This window comes from Physella acuta, unplaced genomic scaffold (assembly GCF_028476545.2).
Source record: "Physella acuta isolate Inbredline_101_S28 unplaced genomic scaffold, ASM2847654v3 ptg000659l, whole genome shotgun sequence".
NCBI classification, from domain to species: Eukaryota; Metazoa; Mollusca; class Gastropoda; family Physidae; genus Physella; species Physella acuta.
The window spans coordinates 432,415-455,497 of record NW_026732178.1 but is presented as its reverse complement, the minus strand read 5'-3'; the positions used below and the strand labels follow the sequence as shown (position 1 = coordinate 455,497).

The window sequence follows — 23,083 nt, the reverse complement described above, 5'->3', positions numbered from 1 at the left end:
CACAAGTTGAACTATATTTTGTTTTCTTTTTTTTTCGTTATTGATTGCCGATCAACTTTTTTTTTTTTGCTTTAACATGTTCCAGTAGGTTTCTTGTTAAAGGGATACAATTAATAGGGGAGACAATCGATCGACAATTATCGTTTAGTTTATGGGACTTTGCCTGGGTAGTTTCCCCTGAGTAGGCAGTTTTTTTTTTTTTAATTTTATTTTTGGGTTGCCTAACTTTGATAAGGGCTAGGGCTAGTGTGTGTTAATATAATCTTTAGCAGATATTGTACGTTACAATTACATTGTATGTTAAACTGGACTATAGTTGGAAACAGCCTATTCTGATAATGTGTCACCATACCGACATTATGTTAGGGTGTTATGCTCTACGTTACATTGTATGATAAACTAGACTACAATTGGTATAAAAAAAGACAAAAAAAAAAAAAAAAAAAAAAAAAAAAAAAAAACTAGACTACAATTGGTAACATATACATTACATTGTATGTTAAAATAGACGGATTAGTAATATGTCACCAGTATATTAAGGTGTCCTGATTGAACGTCACCAACCCTGATTGCTAGGGTATCAGCATCCCACACAGTTTGATATCATGGTATTGCCAGTTTCGACTGTTCGATATAGCGTCACTAGTCTGTACAGTTTAATCATGTGGCACCAGTGGCGTCACTGGGTCGATGATACCCTGTGGGCTACTCAGCGTGCACCCCTACCCGTCACGACTAGGTATATATGATCTGGTAAAACAATACGTGATTTTAGGTTACCCCCCCCCCCCCCTCACTCATCTCTGGAGGTGTTACACTGTGACTAATGATGTATACAACTTCCAAAAGTGATTAAGTTAACTGGAAACAAAAACAGACGTTCGAATTAAAATTTGATATTTTTCGTTTTGGTGTCACCCTGTTTGCACCCTTCATACACCCCTTCCGCCACCCCTGTTGTTACCTACCGAGACAGTTAGATTCTCCAACTCAGACAAAGAATAGGGACGCAACCACATCTCTCCACCGTACTCGGTTCTGGGTGATTCCTCCAAGTTTGGTCCACGTCATTCCGGCTCCTTCTGCTTCACTGACAGTTAACCTTTTCTGTTTGTTTTGGCCAACCTTCTTTCTTCTTGCCTTTGGGATGCTAATCTAGTGTCTGTCTGGTGATGTTGCTAGTTGATTTACGCAAGGTGTGTCCAATCCATGTCAATTTTAGTTTTTGTATTTCTTTGCCAATAGAGTTGTTGTCCAGTTGTTCTCCACAGTTCGGCATTGGTAATCAGGCCACCTGATATTCAATATGAGGCGGAGGCATCCGTAAATGAAAGTCTGAAGTTTGTTGTTATTTGTTTGTTTTCAATCTCCACGTCTCACAGCCATAGAAGAGAACGGATTTCACATAGCTAACATAAATTTCATAACTAACCTAAACAGTTTAAATGAAAAACAGTTTTGGTTTAATGAGTAACGACGTACATATACGTGGATATTTGTATTCATTTGTTGCGGTGCTAAAGTCAGTAGAAATAATGTATTATATTCCGAATGTCTGTCGATCATTAAAAAATGAATATGTTTTTTTAAAAAAATGCCCAAGGCATATTAACATTATAGGAATGTAAGTTCTTTCATAGCGGAGTGAGGGTTCATTTTATTAATGTGAAACCATCACTCCGCTATGAAATAACTTTTAACTTCTCAGTTAGACCGTAGTTCTAGTTAAAAAAACAACTTCATTAAAAATTCATTCAAGCTGTGATTTCCTAATCGTTACCCAGTTTGTACCAACTACCTGCTGGTTTCTGAATAATTGAGTGTTCTAATTGGTATACACACGTTCATTAACTAGCCCATTATACAATCAATAACTAGTCCATGTTATTCAAATGTTCATTTACTAACCTGTTATAGAAAAGTTTATTAGATAGCCTGTTATACGAAAATTCATTAACTTGACCGTGTTATATAAACGTTTATTGGAGAACCTGTTATACATGGCTTCATTGACTTGCCTGTGCTATATAAACGGCCATTAAATAGCCTATGATATACAAACGTTCATTAATTAGACTGTTATACAAACATTCATTAACTAGCATGTGTTATACAAACGTTCATTAACTAACCTGTTATACAAACGTTCATTAACTAGCCTAATACACAAACGTTCATTAACTAACCTGTTATACAAACGTTCATTAACTAGCCTAATACACAAACGTTCATTAACTAGCCTGTTATACAAACTTTCATTAACTAGCCCATGTAATACCAATGTTCATTAACTAGGCTGTCATACCAATGTTCATTAACTAGACCGTGTTAAACGTTCATTAACTATCCTATGTTATTCAAGCATTAATTAACCATCCCGTGTTATATAAACGTTCATTAACTGGCCCGCGTTATTCGAACATCTATTAAGTAGCCCGATGTATACAACTTTCATTAACTAGCCTGTTATACAAACGTTCATTAACTAGCCAGTGTTATACAAACGTTCATTAACTAGCCAGTGTTATACAAACGTTCATTAACTAGCCTGTTATACAAACGTTCATTAACTAGCCTGTTATACAAACGTTCATTAACTAGCCAGTGTTATACAAACGTTCATTAACTAGCCAGTGTTATACAAACGTTCATTAACTAGCCTGTTATACAAACGTTCATTAACTAGCCTGTTATACAAACGTTCATTAACTAGCCTGTTATACAAACGTTCATTAACTAGCCAGTGTTATACAAACGTTCCTTAACTAGCCAGTGTTATACAAACGTTCATTAACTAGCCTGTTATACAAACGTTCATTAACTAGCCAGTGTTATACAAACGTTCATTAACTAGCCTGTTATACAAACGTTCATTAACTAGCCAGTGTTATACAAACGTTCATTAACTAGCCAATGTAATACAAACGTTCATTAACTAGCCAATGTTATACAAACGTTCATTAACTAGCCTGATATACAATCGTTCATTAACTAGCCTGTTATACAAACGTTCATTAACTAGCCTGATATAAAAACGTTCATTAACTAGCCTGTTATAAAAACGTTCATTAACTAGCCTGATATACAAACGTTCATTAACTAGCCAGTGTTATACAAACGTTCATTAACTAGCCTGTTATACAATCGTTCATTAACTAGCCTGTTATACAAACGTTCATTAACTAGCCTGTTATACAAACGTTCATTAACTAGCCTGTTATACAAACGTTCATTAACTAGCCTGTTATACAAACGTTCATTAACTAGCCAGTGTTATACAAACGTTCCTTAACTAGCCAGTGTTATACAAACGTTCATTAACTAGCCTGTTATACAAACGTTCATTAACTAGCCAGTGTTATACAAACGTTCATTAACTAGCCTGTTATACAAACGTTCATTAACTAGCCAGTGTTATACAAACGTTCATTAACTAGCCAATGTAATACAAACGTTCATTAACTAGCCAATGTTATACAAACGTTCATTAACTAGCCTGATATACAAACGTTCATTAACTAGCCAGTGTTATACAAACGTTCATTAACTAGCCTGTTATACAAACGTTCATCTTAATTAGCCTGTTATACAAACGTTCATTAACTAGCCCATGCTATACAAACGTTCATTAACTATCCCATCTTATACAACGTTCATTATATATTCCATGTTATACAAACGTTCATTAACTAGCCTGTGTTATTCAAGCGTTAATTAATTAACTAACCCGTGTTTTATATAAACGTTCATTAACGGTCCGCGTTATACGAACATCTATTAAGTAGCCCGAATTATGCAACGGTCTTTAACTAACCTGTGTTATACAAACGTCCATTAAGTAGCCTGTGTTTCACAAACGTTCATTAACTAGCTATGTTATAAAACACAATCTGATGCACGTTAATGAGCCTGGTGTTTGCTACAGTATGAAGGAATGCCTTTTTTTTCTCAAACGTTCTTTAAAAACAATTACATTTATAGACAACCGTATAAAAAGTCGCAGGCATTTTAATGCAAGGGGCACAACTATATGTAAGTTAATTCTGCTGAACGTTGAACGTCTTATACCAGGGGCAATAACCTAAAGCTGATTGAGACTAATATATATATATAGCTTTGTTTCCCTTAGAGTATTGGAAACTAAAGCGAATCAATTTTCCACAATTTTCATTAAATTGAGGCGCACATTTTGTAGTAGATATCACACTGTTAAATATATTCCCCACCTAGTATCATATTACCCATATTTAAATGTTGAAAAAGTACGTTGTTGCTTTTTGTCCAAAGCCAATCGAGTAAACGATGCTTGTTCTATATCTTGAGCTCTGTAATCCATGAGTGCAAGAACCCCAATCCTATTTGACATTTTATAGATGGGCTGAGTTTTCTTTTCAAACATATTTTTACGGAGGGGGGGGGGGAGAGGGGGGGGGGGGCTTAATTATTTGTTTTTTGGTCGGACGACGAACACTGGGTAAAGTTCTCTATAAATAATATATTTTCTATTTCATTGGGGGGGGGGGGGGGGCAGTAGACTTTTTCGGGGGCGGGTCGCTTTTCCCAATGCTGACTAAAAAAAGTAAAATTTTGTTTATCTTGGAGAAATTATTTTGAATAGAATGTTCGATAACTCTGTAGCTAGACAGCTCTGCGGTAACCTCCCTTTCCGTTTGATGGTGAATAGAATGTACGATAACTTTGTAGCAAGACAGCTGTGCGGTAACCTCCCTTTCCTGTTTGATGGAGCATATAATGCACGATAACTCTATAGCAAGACAGCTGTGCGGTAACCTCCCTTTCCGTTTGATGTAGCATATAATGTACGATAACTCTGTAGCAAGACAACTGTACGGTAACCTCCCTTTCCTGTTTGATGGAGCATATAATGCACGATAACTCTGTAGCAAGACAACTGTACGGTAACCTCCCTTTCCGTTTGATGGAGCATATAATGTACGATAACTCTATAGGAAGACAGCTGTGCGGTAACCTCCCTTTCCGTTTGATGGAGCACATAATGTACGATAACTCTGTAGCAAGACAACTGTACGGTAACCTCCCTTTCCGTTTGATGGAGCATATAATGTACGATAACTCTATAGGAAGACAGCTGTGCGGTAACCTCCCTTTCCGTTTCATGGCGGACATTTGATCAATTGTATTTTTTTGTCACTGATATCAAACAAATTTATAACTGCAGTCAGTGACAGCCATATGCGTTCTGTGACGTACAGCTAAGATTGATCTATATCAGGTCGGCAACATGTCTGTCAATGACAAGTCGTTCTATAAACTTATAAGGCAGAGGCGGATAGACAGTGAAGCGTATAGTGATAGTTTACCTAAGATTACTGCAAAGTCTCCTTCTATACACCTTCTTGAAAAACTCTAAGTGAAAGTTAAAAAAAAAAAAAAAATAGAATTTTTAACTTGTTTGTGGCTACCAGATCACCATGTTGATTTACCTTCTAAATATAACTTTTTCTTGCAAAAATAATGAAAATAATATTTAAAAAAGAAATACAGAAAGCATCTTGTATTACTTTTATCAGCTGCATGGTCTGGTCAAATTTTTTCTTTTAAATTTTAAGTCCCAAACCATTTGCTCCATCATTATCCAAATCATTTTCCTCCCTGTTATCCTATAAAAAAAATAAACTTCGATACAATACCGTAGTTCCTCTGTCGACGTTTACAGGAAACCTGAACATACTTACTTAAACTGCTACACCTTATAAAGGTTTTTTTAACGTTAAATTACATGATATATGAACGACAAAAATGTTTTGGATTGTACCCCCAGAGCAGCATGCATTTTTGTTTTGCTCATCGATACTCTAATTTCTGGTACCTAACTATTTGCGATATCATAACCCAAATCCTTTCAGCTCTCTATCCCCCCCCCCCTGGACGAAATGGGAAAATCAGAGTCGAAGCGAGGGGGGTGCGGACCGCACCGGGTGACACCAGGCAAAAAAATAGCAAAATATATAGAGAAAAACTTGAGAGGGGGGGTGCAAATAGAAAGTTTGAGGGGGGGGGTGCAAATCGAAAATTTGAAAGTTTGTCCCCGGGAAGGGTCGCTACGCTTCTGGGGGGTGACACCATTAAGTGCCGCTCCGGGTGACACCCGACCTCGCTACGCCACTGGGGAAAATTATATAATTTTTAAAGAAAATATATAGCTCAACGTTTACTAGTTTTTTTTGGTCCCTAACTATCTGCGTGATCTTAAGACAAATCCTCTCTCCTCCTCTCCAACCCCCCCCCCCCTCCCCCGCCCTGGACGAAATAGAAACATAATTTTATAGAACATATAATGTATACGTTACGCCCTGAGTAAATTTGGTAGAATCCGCCGCTGAATAAACCGTTCCACGCCGTGTGCTGATAAGAGGTTGATTAAAAAATTGTGACCGGGGGAAATTTACGAACTGCACAACAGACATCATCAATCTTTACATGAAAGCTGTATGTTGGAATAAAGTACCGAAACGAGACATGACAAGGGAACTAATAAAATAGTCTTGAATCTGGAACAGGGTATAGCTCGACGTTTTTTTTTTTAATACAAGCTACCGACATAGCAAAAACAAATACATTTTACTGAGAATAATAATGTTTAATTTTTATTTTAACAATCCTCATTAAATAATAAGAAGCAAGAAAAATGGGGGGGGGGGGGGGGAGTATCGAAGTATTGATTTAATTGGTCATATCATGTGGCGGTTGCTTTTGTTAAGTAATGCATTACTCGGCGATCATCTTTTTAAAGAAGGGTCGGTTATCTTTCTCCGATTTAAAAAATAAAAATAATTTTATAGAAAACAATTTCTTAAAAAATTATGGCACGGTGTAAATTGTATTTTAGTGCCTTTTAAGTAGAGTGAAGTAGAGTTCACCTGCTTCTCTGATCTCGGCATATGAAGAGATAGTGTGGTCAGCGCTATGCCCAGTCGCCTTTGTTTTTTCAAGAACGTGAGTCATGTACCCATCAGTTGTATGGACTGAGGGACCGCTCGACTGACTTGATCCGGATTCGAACTTGAGACTTTCGGGTTAGCAGTCTAACGCTCCACCTCTAGTCCACTGTAAACTTTATCTATTATTTTTCTGATGGGTTTGGTATTCATTCTTTTTCTATGAGGCCTTACACACAGTTCGTGGTAAGGAAAGTAAAGACAGATGGACATAGTGTTGACCACACAACCATGGACCAACTGATCTGTAAGGGAACTTGACATTTACTTTACACAAACACAAATGTGAACACACACTTACCTTACAGGCAAACTCACAAACACAAACATACTTTACACAAACTTATATATAGTTAACAAAGACACTTAAACGCATGCATACCTTTCTTACCATACATACAAACACATGTCCACAAACACATTAACTCGCAATCTTTCCTCACAAACACACACATCCTTTACACTCTAACACACAAACTCACGCATCATATACATAAACTCTCACACAAACTCGAGCCCACAAATACACACAAACACGCATACTTTCCTCAAAAACATACAAAAACACACATACTTTACACACAAATACACACAATCACGCATGCTTTCCTCAAAAACACACACATACTGTACACACTAACACACAACACACGCATAATACACATAAACACTCACACAAATGCACACATCTTACACACACTCCCTGCACACACTTCTACATGAGAGGCTAACATGCCCCACGTATTGTGACTTGTGCCACTACCACGAAACAAAGACACAACTCTCCCACTCCAAGTGTGGCCATGCAGAACGACATTAAAGCTCTCTATTCACCCTAACCATTCAGGACAATCCTTCAGACTTTTCTCTCCACAAACCCCACAATTCCTGCCAACGACGCATAAGTCAATCCCCTTACGTTGATAAACCCACTTGAAAACAACAAGGGCTAGAGGCTCGCCTCTAAAAACACGATGATATAGAACTAGATCTATACTGTTTTTTGTTTTATTTTCCTCCCACCGTGGGTAGGAATTAAGATTGATTATTTTTAGTTACGCGGGTAGGCTGACAGGGGGAGGTTTGGTAACATTGTAGTGTAAACTGTCGAAAAAACACTTATATATTGTTTTGTCAGATTTGAGATTTTAAATTATGTAAATCCGTCGAAGCTTGACGTTCTCAAGTAATGTCGTGCCCCAAGTACTCTAATTAGCTTTATCGCCGTGTCAATATTTTTTGTGTTAATTACCCAAGTAATTATGACGTGTTATTTTTTTTACCAATGTTTTGTTCAGGTGATTTAGATAAGGAATACCTGGTCTGATACTAAGTGTTCTTTGCTTATGAAAATAACATACAGAGTGTTCTTTGCCCATGCAAATTACATACCAATTGATATATGCCCAAGCAAATTACATACCAAATGTTCTTTGCTTATGAAAATGGCATACCAAGTGTTCTTTGCTAAAGCTAATAAGTAAATTACATACCAATTGTTCTTTGCTCAATCAAAATATATTCCAAGTGCTCTTTGCTCAAACAAAATACATACCAAGTGTTCTTTGCTCAAACAAAATACACATCAAGTGTTCTTTGCTCAAACAAAATACATACCAAGTGTTCTTAGATCTCTTGTGATGTGATAAACATAGCATGGTCTTTGTTTCTGTAACGTACTAATCATCTGATCTTGAATCGCGTGTTGAGTGTGTTTGTGTGTGAGTGTGAGAGTGTGTGTGAGAGTGTGTGTGTGTATGTGTGTGCTATGACTTGAAGATCCCACCTTCTAGAATCCCATGCACTGTTATTTTACTCTTATGGCTGAAAAATCCTTTTTCTTCACATTTACCACCGCAGATCCACCTCACTGCTTAAGTATTGTCTATTCGCTTATGTGAGGCGGAAGTGGGGGGGGGGGGGTGATTCGGACTTTTATAAAGATGTGTGAAGAAGGCGAGGGCACATTCAAAAAGAATAATGTTAAAAACTTAATTTTTTGCCCTTTTTTTAAAGGACTTTATTTTTTTTTTTAATGTAATAAAATTAATCAATAATCTCAATGTTGATCGAGCTTGGTAAACTTTTTTTAAAAATGCAATTTAGTTGGGGGAGGGTGGAGATGTGGCATCATTTTAGAGGGGGGGGGGGGTCTGGCTTTTAAGGCGTTGTGTGACTATTGGGAGGTAAAAATTGTTTTAAAAAGCGTGACGTTTTTTTATGGATGTCCTTTTAGACGGCGTAAAGAAACCCTAGAAGTAGAACATAGAGTTAAAAGCAACAATACATTTCAAACAGCGCAGAAAGAGAGGGGGGGGGGTGGTTGTAAAGTACCTCGTTCATTGGCTCCGTCCAGTCCCAGCAAAGCATCTAACGACAAAATCAATCTGATCGATCTTGTGATCGAAGCCTAGCGTGAAAGATAGATAAGAAATCCAATCAGAAGGGAGGTAACTGCGTCTATTTATAGCAGGGAGCTTGTTTTTTTTTTCCCCAATGTGCGAGTCCATGTTTTAGACTGCTGGAGTTTCATTGTTGTTTTGGTGGTTGTATGTGTGCGATAGTGAATCAGTTCGTGGCTACTGCTGAGGGTCATAGTGGATTAGACATGCTAATACTTATACATACTAATATAGGGATAATGTATGAATTGTTATTTATCTTTTAAAGCGTGATGTATATTAATAATTATAGCCCTATTTCTGTTCGAATTTGGTTTATATATTGTTATCAGATAAATCATTGCTGTGGTTGTGGGTATTTGTCGGTTACCCTGTTTAATGTTATAGATAATACTGTGTATAAAAAATACTTTATGCCCTCTATCAGTAGCTCTAACCTTAACTATACAAGTAGTGTTCACGGTGATATTAGTGATAAAAATATGATGGTACAGCTAATCGATTACAACCCGAATATATTGGTTAACTTTCATCTAGTAAGAAAAAATGCATTTATATAATCAACTATTATTTAAATTATATTAAATATACATATATACATATACATATACACTTACACATACATTTACACATACACATACACATAAGACTTAGGCTAAACTGACTGATTTCTTACTGGATTCTCCCAACCTGTGTTGTTGTGGCATTGAATGTGAAGGCAGTTCAAAGGTCAGACTTGTTGTAGATACTTCAGAGACCAGCACCAAATGCCCACGTCCAACAGCGTAGTCTAATAAAATCTAATTTACCGTTAACTGTGTTTGCCCCTTAGATGAAAACAAGAACATTAAAAAAATTGGTGCGCATACAAATCTTGGTGTGATTTCTTTTAAAACTAATGGCTGTGCTGATAAGAGTTTTCACACTATGGTGCGTAGCCGAGTAGGCGTAGAGTGTTCAATAGGTTGTTGAGATCTAAGCAGGGTTTGTGTCGAGTTGAAGGGTTTTACTTAAGCGTTTAGTTTTAGACTGGGGGGTATGGAAGCTTTAACACGAGGGGGCCTTGTTGATCCTGTTTTATGGACGTGTTCACGATTTGTTTGAAGAAAAATTAAGTTATTGAAACACATGCTAAGGTTGAAAATGTGGTAGTTATAGGCCTATATGCTGGCTTGTTAGAAATATATTTTTTTTTACTTGATTCTGTTTAAAGTTTGGATTTTGCAGTTGTGTTTTTGGAATTTCGTTATCGTTGTTTAAAAAAAAATTCTATAAATGTAACATTCGCCATGTGACGTTTGATAAGAAATGGTATACACTTGGATCTATGTTCCTTATAATTGCTGTTTAGATATGTAAGTAGCTGAAAACTTATTTTTTTCACACGGAATTAAAAAAAAAGTTTCTTTAAAACTTTAAAAGGATAAACAAGAAGATTGGAGTTTGATACTTTAAATAAAGTAAAACAACAGACAGAGGAAAGCGACCGATTCACGGGGATTAAACACAAATCTTCTGGGAGTAAAATCACATGAAAAGCCAGTTAATCGGAGTTTACTGTATTCAGGCCAGTCTGACAAATGGGTGGCGGCCCCTGAGCCGGATAAGTCGGTGTCTTTTGAGGAAAGGGAGGATACACTATGATGATATCGCCACACTTGTTACTAGACCTATTTCGTTTTCTGACCGTGATAAAGAATTAAGGTTGGATGAACGATAAACTAGCCAGGGACATATAACACTCTGTAAGGATTAACCTTGGATTAGCGGTAAACTAGCCTAGAAAATGTACCGCTGTGTATGGTGTGTACCAACTGGCCAGTGACCACATATGTTGCTAGAGCTATTTTGTGTATTGGCGGTGACAAAGGATTAACGTTGGATTAACGATAAACCAGCCAGGGACATCTAACGATGTGTATAGTGTGTACCAACTGACCAGTGACCACATATGTTGCTAGACCTATTTTCTGGCCGTGACAAAGGATTAACGTTGGATTAACGATAAACCTGTGACATGTATCACTGTGTATGGTGTGTACCAACTGACCAGTGACCACATATGTTGCTAGACCTATTTTGTGTATTGACCGTGTCAAAGGATTAGCGTTGGATTAACGATAGACCAGCCTGGGACAAGTAACGGTGTGTATCGACTGACCACGAACAAAATCCAACGGTTCTGTCCCCTGATGCCATGTTCGAGTTGTTGGCTGGCAACATAGAGATAGACAAGGTCGCTAAATTAGAACCCCAGGCGTTTAGTCAAGGTAAGTCGTGGCAGGTAGATAACTCTAGAACAGGACCGGCAACTCCAGCGGTTGTTCGTTGTTTTTTGTTTTTTGTTCCCACGTGTAAAACCACAAAAAGGTCTTACAGAAAATGTGTATGCTTGTATTGCTAATTTTAACCATAACTTCACTCCTAATGTTTACCTTCTTACTAATCATAAATTTACCCCAAATCATTACCCTAAGAGTGATTATGGCAGAAGTAAATACCCAAACGATTATGTAATGTATTATCGATGATTATGTACGAAAGTATATAAAAATTCACTTTCTGATAAGTTTATTTATATTTTCAGGGGAAAATAGAACGAGTGTCCATAAAAGAAGTCTCAACATCTTTTTAAAATAATTCCCCGCCTTTCACTGCATTACTAGCCCTTCTCGACATTCTAAGCGTTATTATCGATTACTGTATTAAAGACATAGTTTACGGTCATTTCATAAACTTTTATGATACGTTGGTAATTTTAAGTTGTCTCTCAGATTGAATGCATATTCGTTTTCTTAACTTTAAGCCAGTAATTTAGCATTAACTCTACATTGGTCGCCCTAGCTTCTCACGTATGTCCTACTAAACTTGACATTAGTGTGTCGGGTAAATTATTCTCATTATAGTATAGCTCCTTTTTATCTCCTGGCGTCTTAGATCCTTCTGTAACTTGGTGCGCTATATGTTAATGGATACGGTGGTTTGAATAGGTCCAAACTTTAGACATAGGTTGACGGCTGACTTAGGGGTCGTGTATGTATTATTTAACACCCGTATGTTATATCGTGATATACGGGGCAGAGTGTGGTATAGAGCGGTGTCTTATAACATTGACTTTGATTCCCTGTATTCTTACATCTGCAGAATGGTTAATGAACCCAGAATGGTTAATAAGGCCAGAATGGTTAATGAATACGCTGAAATAACTGGTTTACATTTTTTTTCTTTTAACAAGATCTACCATTGTTTTTTTTTTTGTATTGGAGATAACTTATCTTAATAGCAAGTATGTTACTCCTGCCAAATTATGTCGAGGTATCTAGGAGGGTATGTAGTTTCTAGAAATGCTATATAGTATTGACGGCGGTGGTGGAAATGTTACATGATGTATGTAACGTTATGTGTGTGTTAGGCACACGCTTAATGCTGGGCTGCAGAGGCGTCGCGAGGCGGGGGCGCGGGGTGCGGACCGCACTTGGTGACATTATGTAGGGTGGAGTTGAAGGGTTTTACTTAAGCGTTTAGTTTTAAGGCGCCACCAAAACACAAAAAACTGCAAGATATATAAAAAAAAATATTTTTGCCAGTAAGTACATAATGACGATCATAACTTGGGGGGGGGGGGGCGGCACCATGACATAAACTGCTAACTATAGAGAAAAAATGCAACAACCGACTATAGATAAACATCATTAGATTAAATGTGAATACTTTAAGCTTTAACCGGGGGGGGGGGGGGGGGGTGAAACCAACTTCAAAATTTACAGAGAAAAAAAAAGGGGGGGGGGTGACACCATGAGGTGCCGCAACGTGTGACACCCGACCTAGCGACGCCACTGCAGGACTGTAGCTTGTGTTGGTTGGAAACATAGTAAAACATAAGAGTGAGAGAAAGGATAAATTTTAAATGGGAAAGAAAATAGTTGGAGAGGAGTTTTTTAAAGATATGTCATACTTTTAACTTACCTCCCCCGACCCTCTCCAAACTCATGAGAATTGATTTGCTACTTATGCAATCAAAACAATAACAACAACAAAAACTTCAATCGGAAAATTTCAATGCCCGTAAAGATGTTTTATATTTTGTGATGATGTTTGGGTATGTTGAATATAATGTCATAATCTTTTCCCGTTTGTGCGTAAATCACATGGGGCAGATGAAGTAGAGTTTATTTGTCTAAAATGTGGTGGCAGTTTATCATCTCAAGTTCGGCTTTTAATTTTGTTTCTATCAAAAAATCCGCTACTGGTTCAACTGTTTTATATTTTATTTCACACAAAAAATGTTTACCTGCTACAAAACTTTTTTAACTGACAGTTTACACACACATTGCGCTTCATAATTCCTAATCAACCCATCCGGATCTTAACAACCATCAGGGGCGTAGCGAGGGGGGGGGTGCGGGGGGTGCGGACCATTTAGGGGGGTGACACCAAGGCAAAAAATAGCAAAATATATAGAAAAAAACTTGAGGGGGGGGGGTGGAAATCGAAAACTTGAGGGGGGGTGCAAATCGAAAGTTTGAGGGGGGGGGGGTGCAAATAGAAAATTTTAAAGTTTGTCCCCGGGAAGGGTCGCTTCGTCTCTGGAGGGGTGACACCATTAAGTGCCGCACCGGGTGACACCCGACCTCGCTACGCCACTGACAACCATCAACGCTTTCGTCATTCTTTCATTTACTTTGATTCTCAAAGAACCTATATCCTTAACGCAGCTTCAATGCACTACAATTTTTATTTCACAACTTTCAGATTCGGGAGATCAAACGGATGGCAGGTCACGCGGTTCACCCGCCGAGCCGAGGTCAAGGTCACGACCCGACCTCCAGAAAGGACCCCTGTCCCTGGTGCACCAGTCCGTGACGGAAATCGAGGATGGCCTGCAGGAGGTGCCCGAGCACGTGACACAGGTCGTCAAGGCCGACATGTTGGTCAAGGCCAGGGACATGGATGAGAGGGTAAGGTCGTTAGGTCATGGATGACTGGGTAAGGTGGTTAGGTCATGGGTGGCAGGGTAAGGTGGTTAGGTCAAGGGTGGCAGGGTAAGGTGGTTAGGTCATGATGGCAGAGTAAGGTGGTTAGGTCATGGGTGGCAGGGTAAGGTGGTTAGGTCATGGGTGACTGGGTAAGGTGGTTAGGTCATGGGTGGCAGGGTAAGGTGGTTAGGTCAAGGGTGGCAGGGTAAGGTGGTTAGGTCATGGGTGGCAGGGTAAGGTGGTTAGGTCAAGGGTGGCAGGGTAAGGTGGTTAGGTCATGGGTGGCAGGTTAAGGTGGTTAGGTCATGGGTGGCAGGTTAAGGTGGTTAGGTCATGGGTGGCAGGTTAAGGTGGTTAGGTCATGGGTGACAGGTCATGGGTGACTGGGTAAGGTGGTTAGGTCAAGGTCGACATGTTGGTCAAGGCCAGGGACATGGATGAGAGGGTAAGGTGTTTAGGTCAAGGGTGACAGGTCATGGGTGACTGGGTAAGGTGGTTAGGGAGATATGTTGGCCCAGGCCAGGGACATGGATGACAGGGTAAGGTGTTTAGGTCAAGGGTGACAGGTCATGGGTGACTGGGTAAGGTGGTTAGGGAGATATGTTGGCCCAGGCCAGGGACATGGATGACAGGGTAAGGTGTTTAGGTCAAGGGTGACAGGTCATGGGTGACTGGGTAAGGTGGTTAGGGAGATATGTTGGCCCAGGCCAGGGACATGGATGACAGGGTAAGGTGTTTAGGTCAAGGGTGACAGGTCATGGGTGACTGGGTAAGGTGGTTAGGGAGATATGTTGGCCCAGGCCAGGGACATGGATGACAGGGTAAGGTGTTTAGGTCAAGGGTGACAGGTCATGGGTGACTGGGTAAGGTGGTTAGGGAGATATGTTGGCCCAGGCCAGGGACATGGATGACAGGGTAAGGTGGTTAGGTTAGAAAGGTAGTGAAGTCATGGATGATGGGGCAAGATAGTTAGGTCATCAATGTCTGGTAGTTTAGTCATGAATTACAGAATGATGTCATTTGAGCAATGTTAGACAGGGCATGTATTTGTAAATTAGTAAGGTCATTCTTCCTATTGGTGACATCCTAAGTAACCATAATTGGTGACACCCAACCTAGTGATGCCATTAGACAGTTGTAGCTTAGACTACCCTGCAGTAATTCTCAACTCTTCCCCAGCTGGAGTCCTTCTACAGCCTCCTAGAGGATGGTCAGCTGAACCTGGAGGACCAGGAGAAGGTGTTTGAGAAGATCAAGGCTGACCATGACACACTCAGGAGGGCGTACCTGCAAGCTAAAGATGATTACAACGTTCTTAGGCGGTCAGGGGCGATAACTTCAGAGTCACAAAATTTTGATCAGAATAAAGAGTTAGAAGGGCATTTATTTAGGTAAAGTTGGTTTTTGTGTGAATTAAAGTTTTAGTGAACCTAATGTCCGAAAATAGAAAATAAATCTTATAACTTCATTCAGAGTCAAAAAATTTTGATTAGACTTAAATGAAGGGCATGTTTTTAAGATAAATTTGGTTTTTGAATGTCATAGAAATCCAAATACTAGACAACAGAAAATTAATCAAATGGGATTAATTATTACAATAAGTCTCTCTTGATGTTACTGTGTGCAAAGTTAAGTAGGCCTACCCTTGCAAGTCTGTAAGTGCATAGAATAGAGTTGATAAAATCTAGGTTCTCTTTTTCATTGCCAGCAAGATTGTGTTGCTAGTATAGTACTCAATCAGCTTTAGTTTGTCTTCATTGAATCAGGCATTTGTTTATGACTGATGCACTTAGAGAGATATCCTTCAGCCTCTCACCATTAACTAAACTATTACCCAACTGCTAATCTAACCCCTGTTAATATTTGAATGGGGATAGTGTGTGAGTGATTACGCTTGAAGTTACTAAATCAAAAGTCTTGTTTTGTTTTTGGTAACCAGATGAAATTAGGAAAAATAATATCTGCCGGGCATATTGCTTACCAAACTATTCCTTCATTTGCCAATGTCAGAGAAATAGAGGAAAGGCATTGCATTTGGTTAATGGACTATCTGATTTGAATGAGTACCTTACTTGTTAAGTAAGTAAAGTTCTCTTTTGAATATGACGGTCCATGGGCAAGTGAAGTAGAGTTCACCTGTTTCTGTGACCGTGGCATATAAAAGGATAGTATGGTCAACACAATGCCCGGCCGCTTTACTTTACCTAACATGAGACAGGTACTCATCAGAGCTGAGTAGACTCAAAGACATTCTACAAACTTGAACTCGGATCTTAACTCAAATCTTTTGATTTAGCATTTGTATGCAAACACAGTACCACACCGTCCCATACTTGTTACTTGTAATAATTAATTTAAGGTGGTATTATATTTTCATTCTAACATGTTTAGTCAAAACATGTATAGGGAATAAAACTAGCAGCAAGTTATTGTTATGTGAAAAAATTTATCCTGCAGAATATGTATACTAACTTTCTGTGAGCTTTTTTGCTAGACGTATGTAGTATACATGTTGCACGCAAGTGTAAACGTTGTATAATAGTTCCTTGATTCTGTTTTCCTATGTAATCAACTCAACTGGCATTGTCCTTGATCTAGGCTGGGCATGAGGTTTGATGAAGTTCAAGAGAAAGTGGAGAAAAATTTGACAGAAAACCCATATATAAACCCAAATATAAACGTTGTATAATAGTTCCTTGATTTTGTTTTCCTATGTAATCAACTCAACTGGCATTGTCCTTGATCTAGGCTGGGCATGAGGTTTGATGAAGTTCAAGAGAAAGTGGAGAAAAATTTGACAGAAAACCCATATATAAACCCAAATATAAACGTTGTATAATAGTTCCTTGATTTTGTTTTCCTATGTAATCAACTCAACTGGCATTGTCCTTGATCTAGGCTGGGCATGAGGTTTGATGAAGTTCAAGAGAAAGTGGAGAAAAATTTGACAGAAAAACCCCTACAGAGACAGCCTTTTCAGACAGACACCAAGGCAAACAATGAGAAGAATAAAGGTCAGTTGATTTATTTGAACCAAGTCATAGTGAAGTTAAGCGCTATTTGAGTGAAAATCTGGACTGATAATAGATTTGAATTTCAACAGCATTATCTGATCATTATCTGATCATGATAGCGACAAAATGTTCTCACATATAAGTGATCTCTCTTGACCTGATTACCATGCATTTAACTAATCAAATACACTGTTAGAAAAGTAACTTCACAAAAAAAATGTCAGGTCAAATACTACAGAAGGAAAAAATGTTTCTGTACTCTAATTCATTTAGTATTCATAATATCATTCAAAATAGGTTTTTATTTATTTAAATGGACATTTTTTTAACTAAATGTATTTTTGTTTTAAATATTTTGTCTATGAAGACATTTCGTCAAGGTCACAGTAGCGTAGCGAGGGGGGGCGGGGGGGGGGGACGACGACATATGTCCCCGGGCGCCGACCTTAGGGGGCACCAAAATGGGTTGGAAAAATAAATTGAAAGGTTGAGGAGGGTGCAAATCGAAAGTTTGAGGGGGGGGGGGGTGTGTGCAAATCGAAATCTTGAGGGGGGGAGGGGTGCAAATCGAAACGTTTGTCTCTGGGCGCCGGGAAGGGTCGCTACGCCTCTGCAAGGTCATAACACATTCGCCTAAGTCATGTTTTCATTTTTTGAGAAAACCTGAAAATACTTCCACTATGTCACTTTGGTACAATTTAAAACTTAGGCGATTTGCCATATAATAGAATAATGTGTAAACATTGTATTTTAACTATTGACTCAAACCCCCATAAAATGACATAGGCAATGTGTTATGACCGTGGCGAATTGGAACATTTTTTTAACTGTGCTTTTATATACTTGAATTGTATTTTAGGTGGTGAAGGAAAGAAAGACAAAAAACACGATGACTCTGATGGGAAGGGGGGCGGTAAGGTTCAGGCTGATCAGAAGAGGGCTGTGAATTCAAGCAGGACAACATCTGTCGACTCCACAGAAGATGTCATTTTTGAGCAGAGAGTTACGGAACTTAGGCAGGAGTATAACTCTGGAATGGATGCCTACAGGAAGCTGAAATACCTGGCCAGTACACCTGAGGGGGAGAAGCAGGTGGATGCAGTGGTTAGGGTAAGGTAGTTGTACCTGTGTGGATGCTGTGGTTAGGGTAAGGTAGTTGTACCTGTGTGGATGTAGTGGTTAGGGTAAGGTAGTGGTACCTGTGTGGATGTAGTGGTTAGGGTAAGGTAGTTGTACCTGTGTGGATGCTGTGGTTAGGGTAAGGTAGTTGTACCTGTGTGGATGTAGTGGTTAGGGTAAGGTAGTTGTACCTGTGTGGATGCTGTGGTTAGGGTAAGGTAGTTGTACCTGTGTGGATGTAGTGGTTAGGGTAAGGTAGTTGTACCTGTGTGGATGCTGTGGTTAGGGTAAGGTAGTTGTACCTGTGTGGATGTAGTGGTTAGGGTAAGGTAGTTGTACCTGTGTGGATGCTGTGGTTAGGGTAAGGTAGTTGTACCTGTGTGGATGTAGTGGTTAGGGTAAGGTAGTTGTACCTGTGTGGATGTAGTGGTTAGGGTAAGGTAGTTGTACCTGTGTGGATGCTGTGGTTAGGGTAAGGTAGTTGTACCTGTGTGGATGTAGTGGTTAGGGTAAGGTAGTTGTACCTGTGTGGATGCTGTGGTTAGGGTAAGGTAGTTGTACCTGTGTGGATGTAGTGGTTAGGGTAAGGTAGTTGTACCTGTGTGGATGCTGTGGTTAGGGTAAGGTAGTTGTACCTGTGTGGATGTAGTGGTTAGGGTAAGGTAGTTGTACCTGTGTGGATGTAGTGGTTGGGGTAAGGTAGTGATACCTGTGTGGATGTTGTGGTTAGGGTAAGGTAGTTGTACCTGTGTGGATGCTGTGGTTAGGGTAAGGTAGTTGTACCTGTGTGGATGCAGTGGTTGGGGTAAGGTAGTTGTACCTGTGTGGATGCTGTGGTTAGGGTAAGGTAGTTGTACCTGTGTGGATGTAGTGGTTAGGGTAAGGTAGTTGTACCTGTGTGGATGTAGTGGTTAGGGTAAGGTAGTTGTACCTGTGTGGATGCTGTGGTTAGGGTAAGGTAGTTGTACCTGTGTGGATGTAGTGGTTAGGGTAAGGTAGTGGTACCTGTGTGGATGTAGTGGTTAGGGTAAGGTAGTTGTACCTGTGTGGATGCTGTGGTTAGGGTAAGGTAGTTGTACCTGTGTGGATGTAGTGGTTAGGGTAAGGTAGTTGTACCTGTGTGGATGCTGTGGTTAGGGTAAGGTAGTTGTACCTGTGTGGATGTAGTGGTTAGGGTAAGGTAGTTGTACCTGTGTGGATGTAGTGGTTAGGGTAAGGTAGTTGTACCTGTGTGGATGCTGTGGTTAGGGTAAGGTAGTTGTACCTGTGTGGATGTAGTGGTTAGGGTAAGGTAGTTGTACCTGTGTGGATGCTGTGGTTAGGGTAAGGTAGTTGTACCTGTGTGGATGTAGTGGTTAGGGTAAGGTAGTTGTACCTGTGTGGATGCTGTGGTTAGGGTAAGGTAGTTGTACCTGTGTGGATGTAGTGGTTAGGGTAAGGTAGTTGTACCTGTGTGGATGTAGTGGTTGGGGTAAGGTAGTGATACCTGTGTGGATGTTGTGGTTAGGGTAAGGTAGTTGTACCTGTGTGGATGCTGTGGTTAGGGTAAGGTAGTTGTACCTGTGTGGATGCAGTGGTTGGGGTAAGGTAGTTGTACATGTGTGGATGCAGTGGTTAGGGTAAGGTAGTGAGACCTGTGTGGATGCAGTGGTTAGGGTAAGGTAGTGAGACCTGTGTGGATGTAGTGGTTAGGGTAAGGTAGTGAGACCTGTGTGGATGTAGTGGTTAGGGTAAGGTAGTGAGACCTGTGTGGATGTAGTGGTTAGGGTAAGGTAGTGAGACCTGTGTGGATGTAGTGGTTAGGGTAAGGTAGTGAGACCTGTGTGGATGTAGTGGTTAGGGTAAGGTAGTGAGACCTGTGTGGATGTAGTGGTTAGGGTAAGGTAGTGAGACCTGTGTGGATGTAGTGGTTAGGGTAAGGTAGTGAGACCTGTGTGGATGTAGTGTTTAGGGTAAGGTAGTTGTACCTGTGTGGATGTAGTGGTTAGGGTAAGGTAGTGAGACCCGTGTGGATGTAGTGGTTAGGGTAAGGTAGTGAGACCTGTGTGGATGTAGTGGTTAGGGTAAGGTAGTGAGACCTGTGTGGATGCTGTGGTTAGGGTAAGGTAGTTGTACCTGTGTGGTTGCAGTGTAACATAAGAGTTTAGTGGGTTGGCGTGGGTGGGTTGGTAAAGTTCATGGTTGCTATGGGGTCGTCCATAAATGATGTCACACTTGTAGGGGTAGGGGGGGTCCATAATTTTGTGATGGTGTGTGATGAGGAGGAGGGTGGGGTTCAGATGGTGTGACGTCACACTTTTGCATTATAAAAAAGCAATGTTAGAAAACTATCAATGTTTTAAGAAAAATTCAACTGCAATTGTGTGTGTGGGGGGGGGTTGTAGGCTGAGTGACGTCATTTTAGACGGGGTCTAGCTTTTTGTGACATGTGTGAAGGAGGGGAGTGGGGAGGTAAAAATCGTCTTAAAAAGCATGACGTCATTTATGGATGACCCCTATACCAAAAAGCCAGAGTTTGAACCCCGAGGCTCTAAAGCTTGGGACAGCAATCCAAAATCAAACAACTGTTGCCTTGTAGTTTTTTTTTGTGGATGTACAAAGGCTATAAAGCTAATCCAAAAAGAAAAGCAGGCCGAAATCTGAGTCAATGTTTAACAGATTGACATAAAACTATCCCTTCATATGCTGATGTCACTGAAACTGTTGTACTCTACTTCACCTGCCCCAATGAACCATCAGATTCCAAAGGATAATTTACTTCAATTTTATCTGACCAGAAACTCCACACCATCTGCAGTGAGATGCCAGACATGTTCCGGCTGTCACCAGAGATACAAGAAAGGTGAGGTGAATGGCTGGTTAGGTCACCTGGTATCTCATCAGCTTAATATTTGTGTACATGTATCCACTTTATCCGTTATTCTTTGATCAGTTTAAAATTATGCCACCATTAAACTAAACATACCTACATATACACTTATTATACAAATAGATTTATACACATTTATACACATACACACATAATATACATGTACAACACATATAGGAACTCATATACATAAACATACATTTACATACATATACATATGCTTATACATACACACATATACATGTACGTCATGTACAGGTACACATACATATATGCCTACTTATACATATAAAAATGCACACATTCACACTGTTTTTTCTTTTTTACTAATTTTGTTATGCATGCATAAGCATTACTTATTAAATGTGTCTAGAATTGTTATTGCTGGTGGTGTAGTTAACGAATTTATGTTTCAAGTAATAACATAACAGTAAAGTGCAACTTATTAATCAACTCAATTTGCTTACATTTCATTTATTGTGTAATTTTATATTAAGTGTTTTAAATTTATATTTTATTTATTATATAAAATATTTTTTATTACTATTATAATCAAGAATATTATTTGTTAAAATTCTAACTTTACAAATCCAGCTGAGAATATATGTTTTTAATTTGCTTACAAAAGTTATAAAAGTGTATCATAACCATTGTGATTTTCTCATTGTTGTACGTGTGGCTCACATCATAACTTTCTGTGTCATTAGATGTAACATAATGGAGCATGAGAACAGATTACAACTGAATGAAAGAAAAAATGCTGTGTAAGTCACCTTAGTCCAGGGATTATGGGTATTTAGAACAGGAAGTGCCTAGGGTATACACCCCCCTGTCTTCCACATGTTTAGCATAAACTTTGTCCCGATTACTTTAATGGAAGTAACAACTTGTACCTGTTATCCTTGTTTTTCAGACACAACCATCTTAAAATGAAGTAAGATGGTTGTGTCTAACGAAATAGGATAACGGGTAACAGCTTTAATTTAAAAGGAAGTCATTTGGATAAGTCCGTTACATGATCCCCCACCCCCCACATGTCTTTGGATCTAAAAGTAATTCCACATACACGATTCCAGTCACCCACATTGACCTTAACCTTTGGGGAGCCCATTCTCCTTACACCTCCATCCTGTCACTTACTCTCCCCCCCTTTCAGTTTTATTCAAAGGTGTTTTCCAGCACAATCAACAATGACCCCAGTGGCTCTCTAATTATTTTTCCTTATAAAATGACTTAACTATTAACACACAAGTTTAGAAACTGTCAAGTGCTATTTCGGCTGTTCCCTATCTCCAAGCACTGAATACTTATTATATACTTAGCAGATACTTATGTATGCTAATTAACACCGTAAGCTCTAGTGCAGTGGTTCTTAACCTTTTTGGAGTTACAGAACCCCACTAATTTTACATGCGTATTCACCTAACCCTTCTTTATAGTTCTATCGTCCGCACTGACAAAATCAGAATGTGAATCGAATGAGTTGGTGTGTGTTCGATTGAACCCAGGTTTAGAACCACTGCTCTAGTGCATACTAAAATAGGTTGTTTCAGAAAATGCTTTATACAAATTGTAATGAAAGCATACTGTCGTTTTTAAGTGAATGATACAAAACTCCATTTTATTTCAAACTTCTGTATTGTATTGTATTTCTCACTTAAGCTTATCATTTGATGGTAAAGCTCTTTTGATGTCTTCAAAAAATTTTAATTTTTGCACTTTT

The 23,083-nt window shown here is 39.2% G+C and overlaps 1 protein-coding gene across 1 annotated transcript in view; it reads left to right on the top strand.

Moving 5' to 3' along the window:
* LOC131948769 (uncharacterized) overlaps nt 1–23,083 on the top strand; it is a 54,236-nt gene that overhangs the window by 8,026 nt on the left and 23,127 nt on the right. Inside the window, exons 6-11 of the mRNA XM_059310445.1 lie at nt 14,135–14,340; nt 15,538–15,749; nt 17,257–17,372; nt 18,232–18,482; nt 21,269–21,333; nt 22,068–22,124. Of these exons, the coding sequence (XP_059166428.1) occupies nt 14,135–14,340; nt 15,538–15,749; nt 17,257–17,372; nt 18,232–18,482; nt 21,269–21,333; nt 22,068–22,124 (907 nt within the window). The remainder of the gene's footprint in view (nt 1–14,134; nt 14,341–15,537; nt 15,750–17,256; nt 17,373–18,231; nt 18,483–21,268; nt 21,334–22,067; nt 22,125–23,083) is intronic.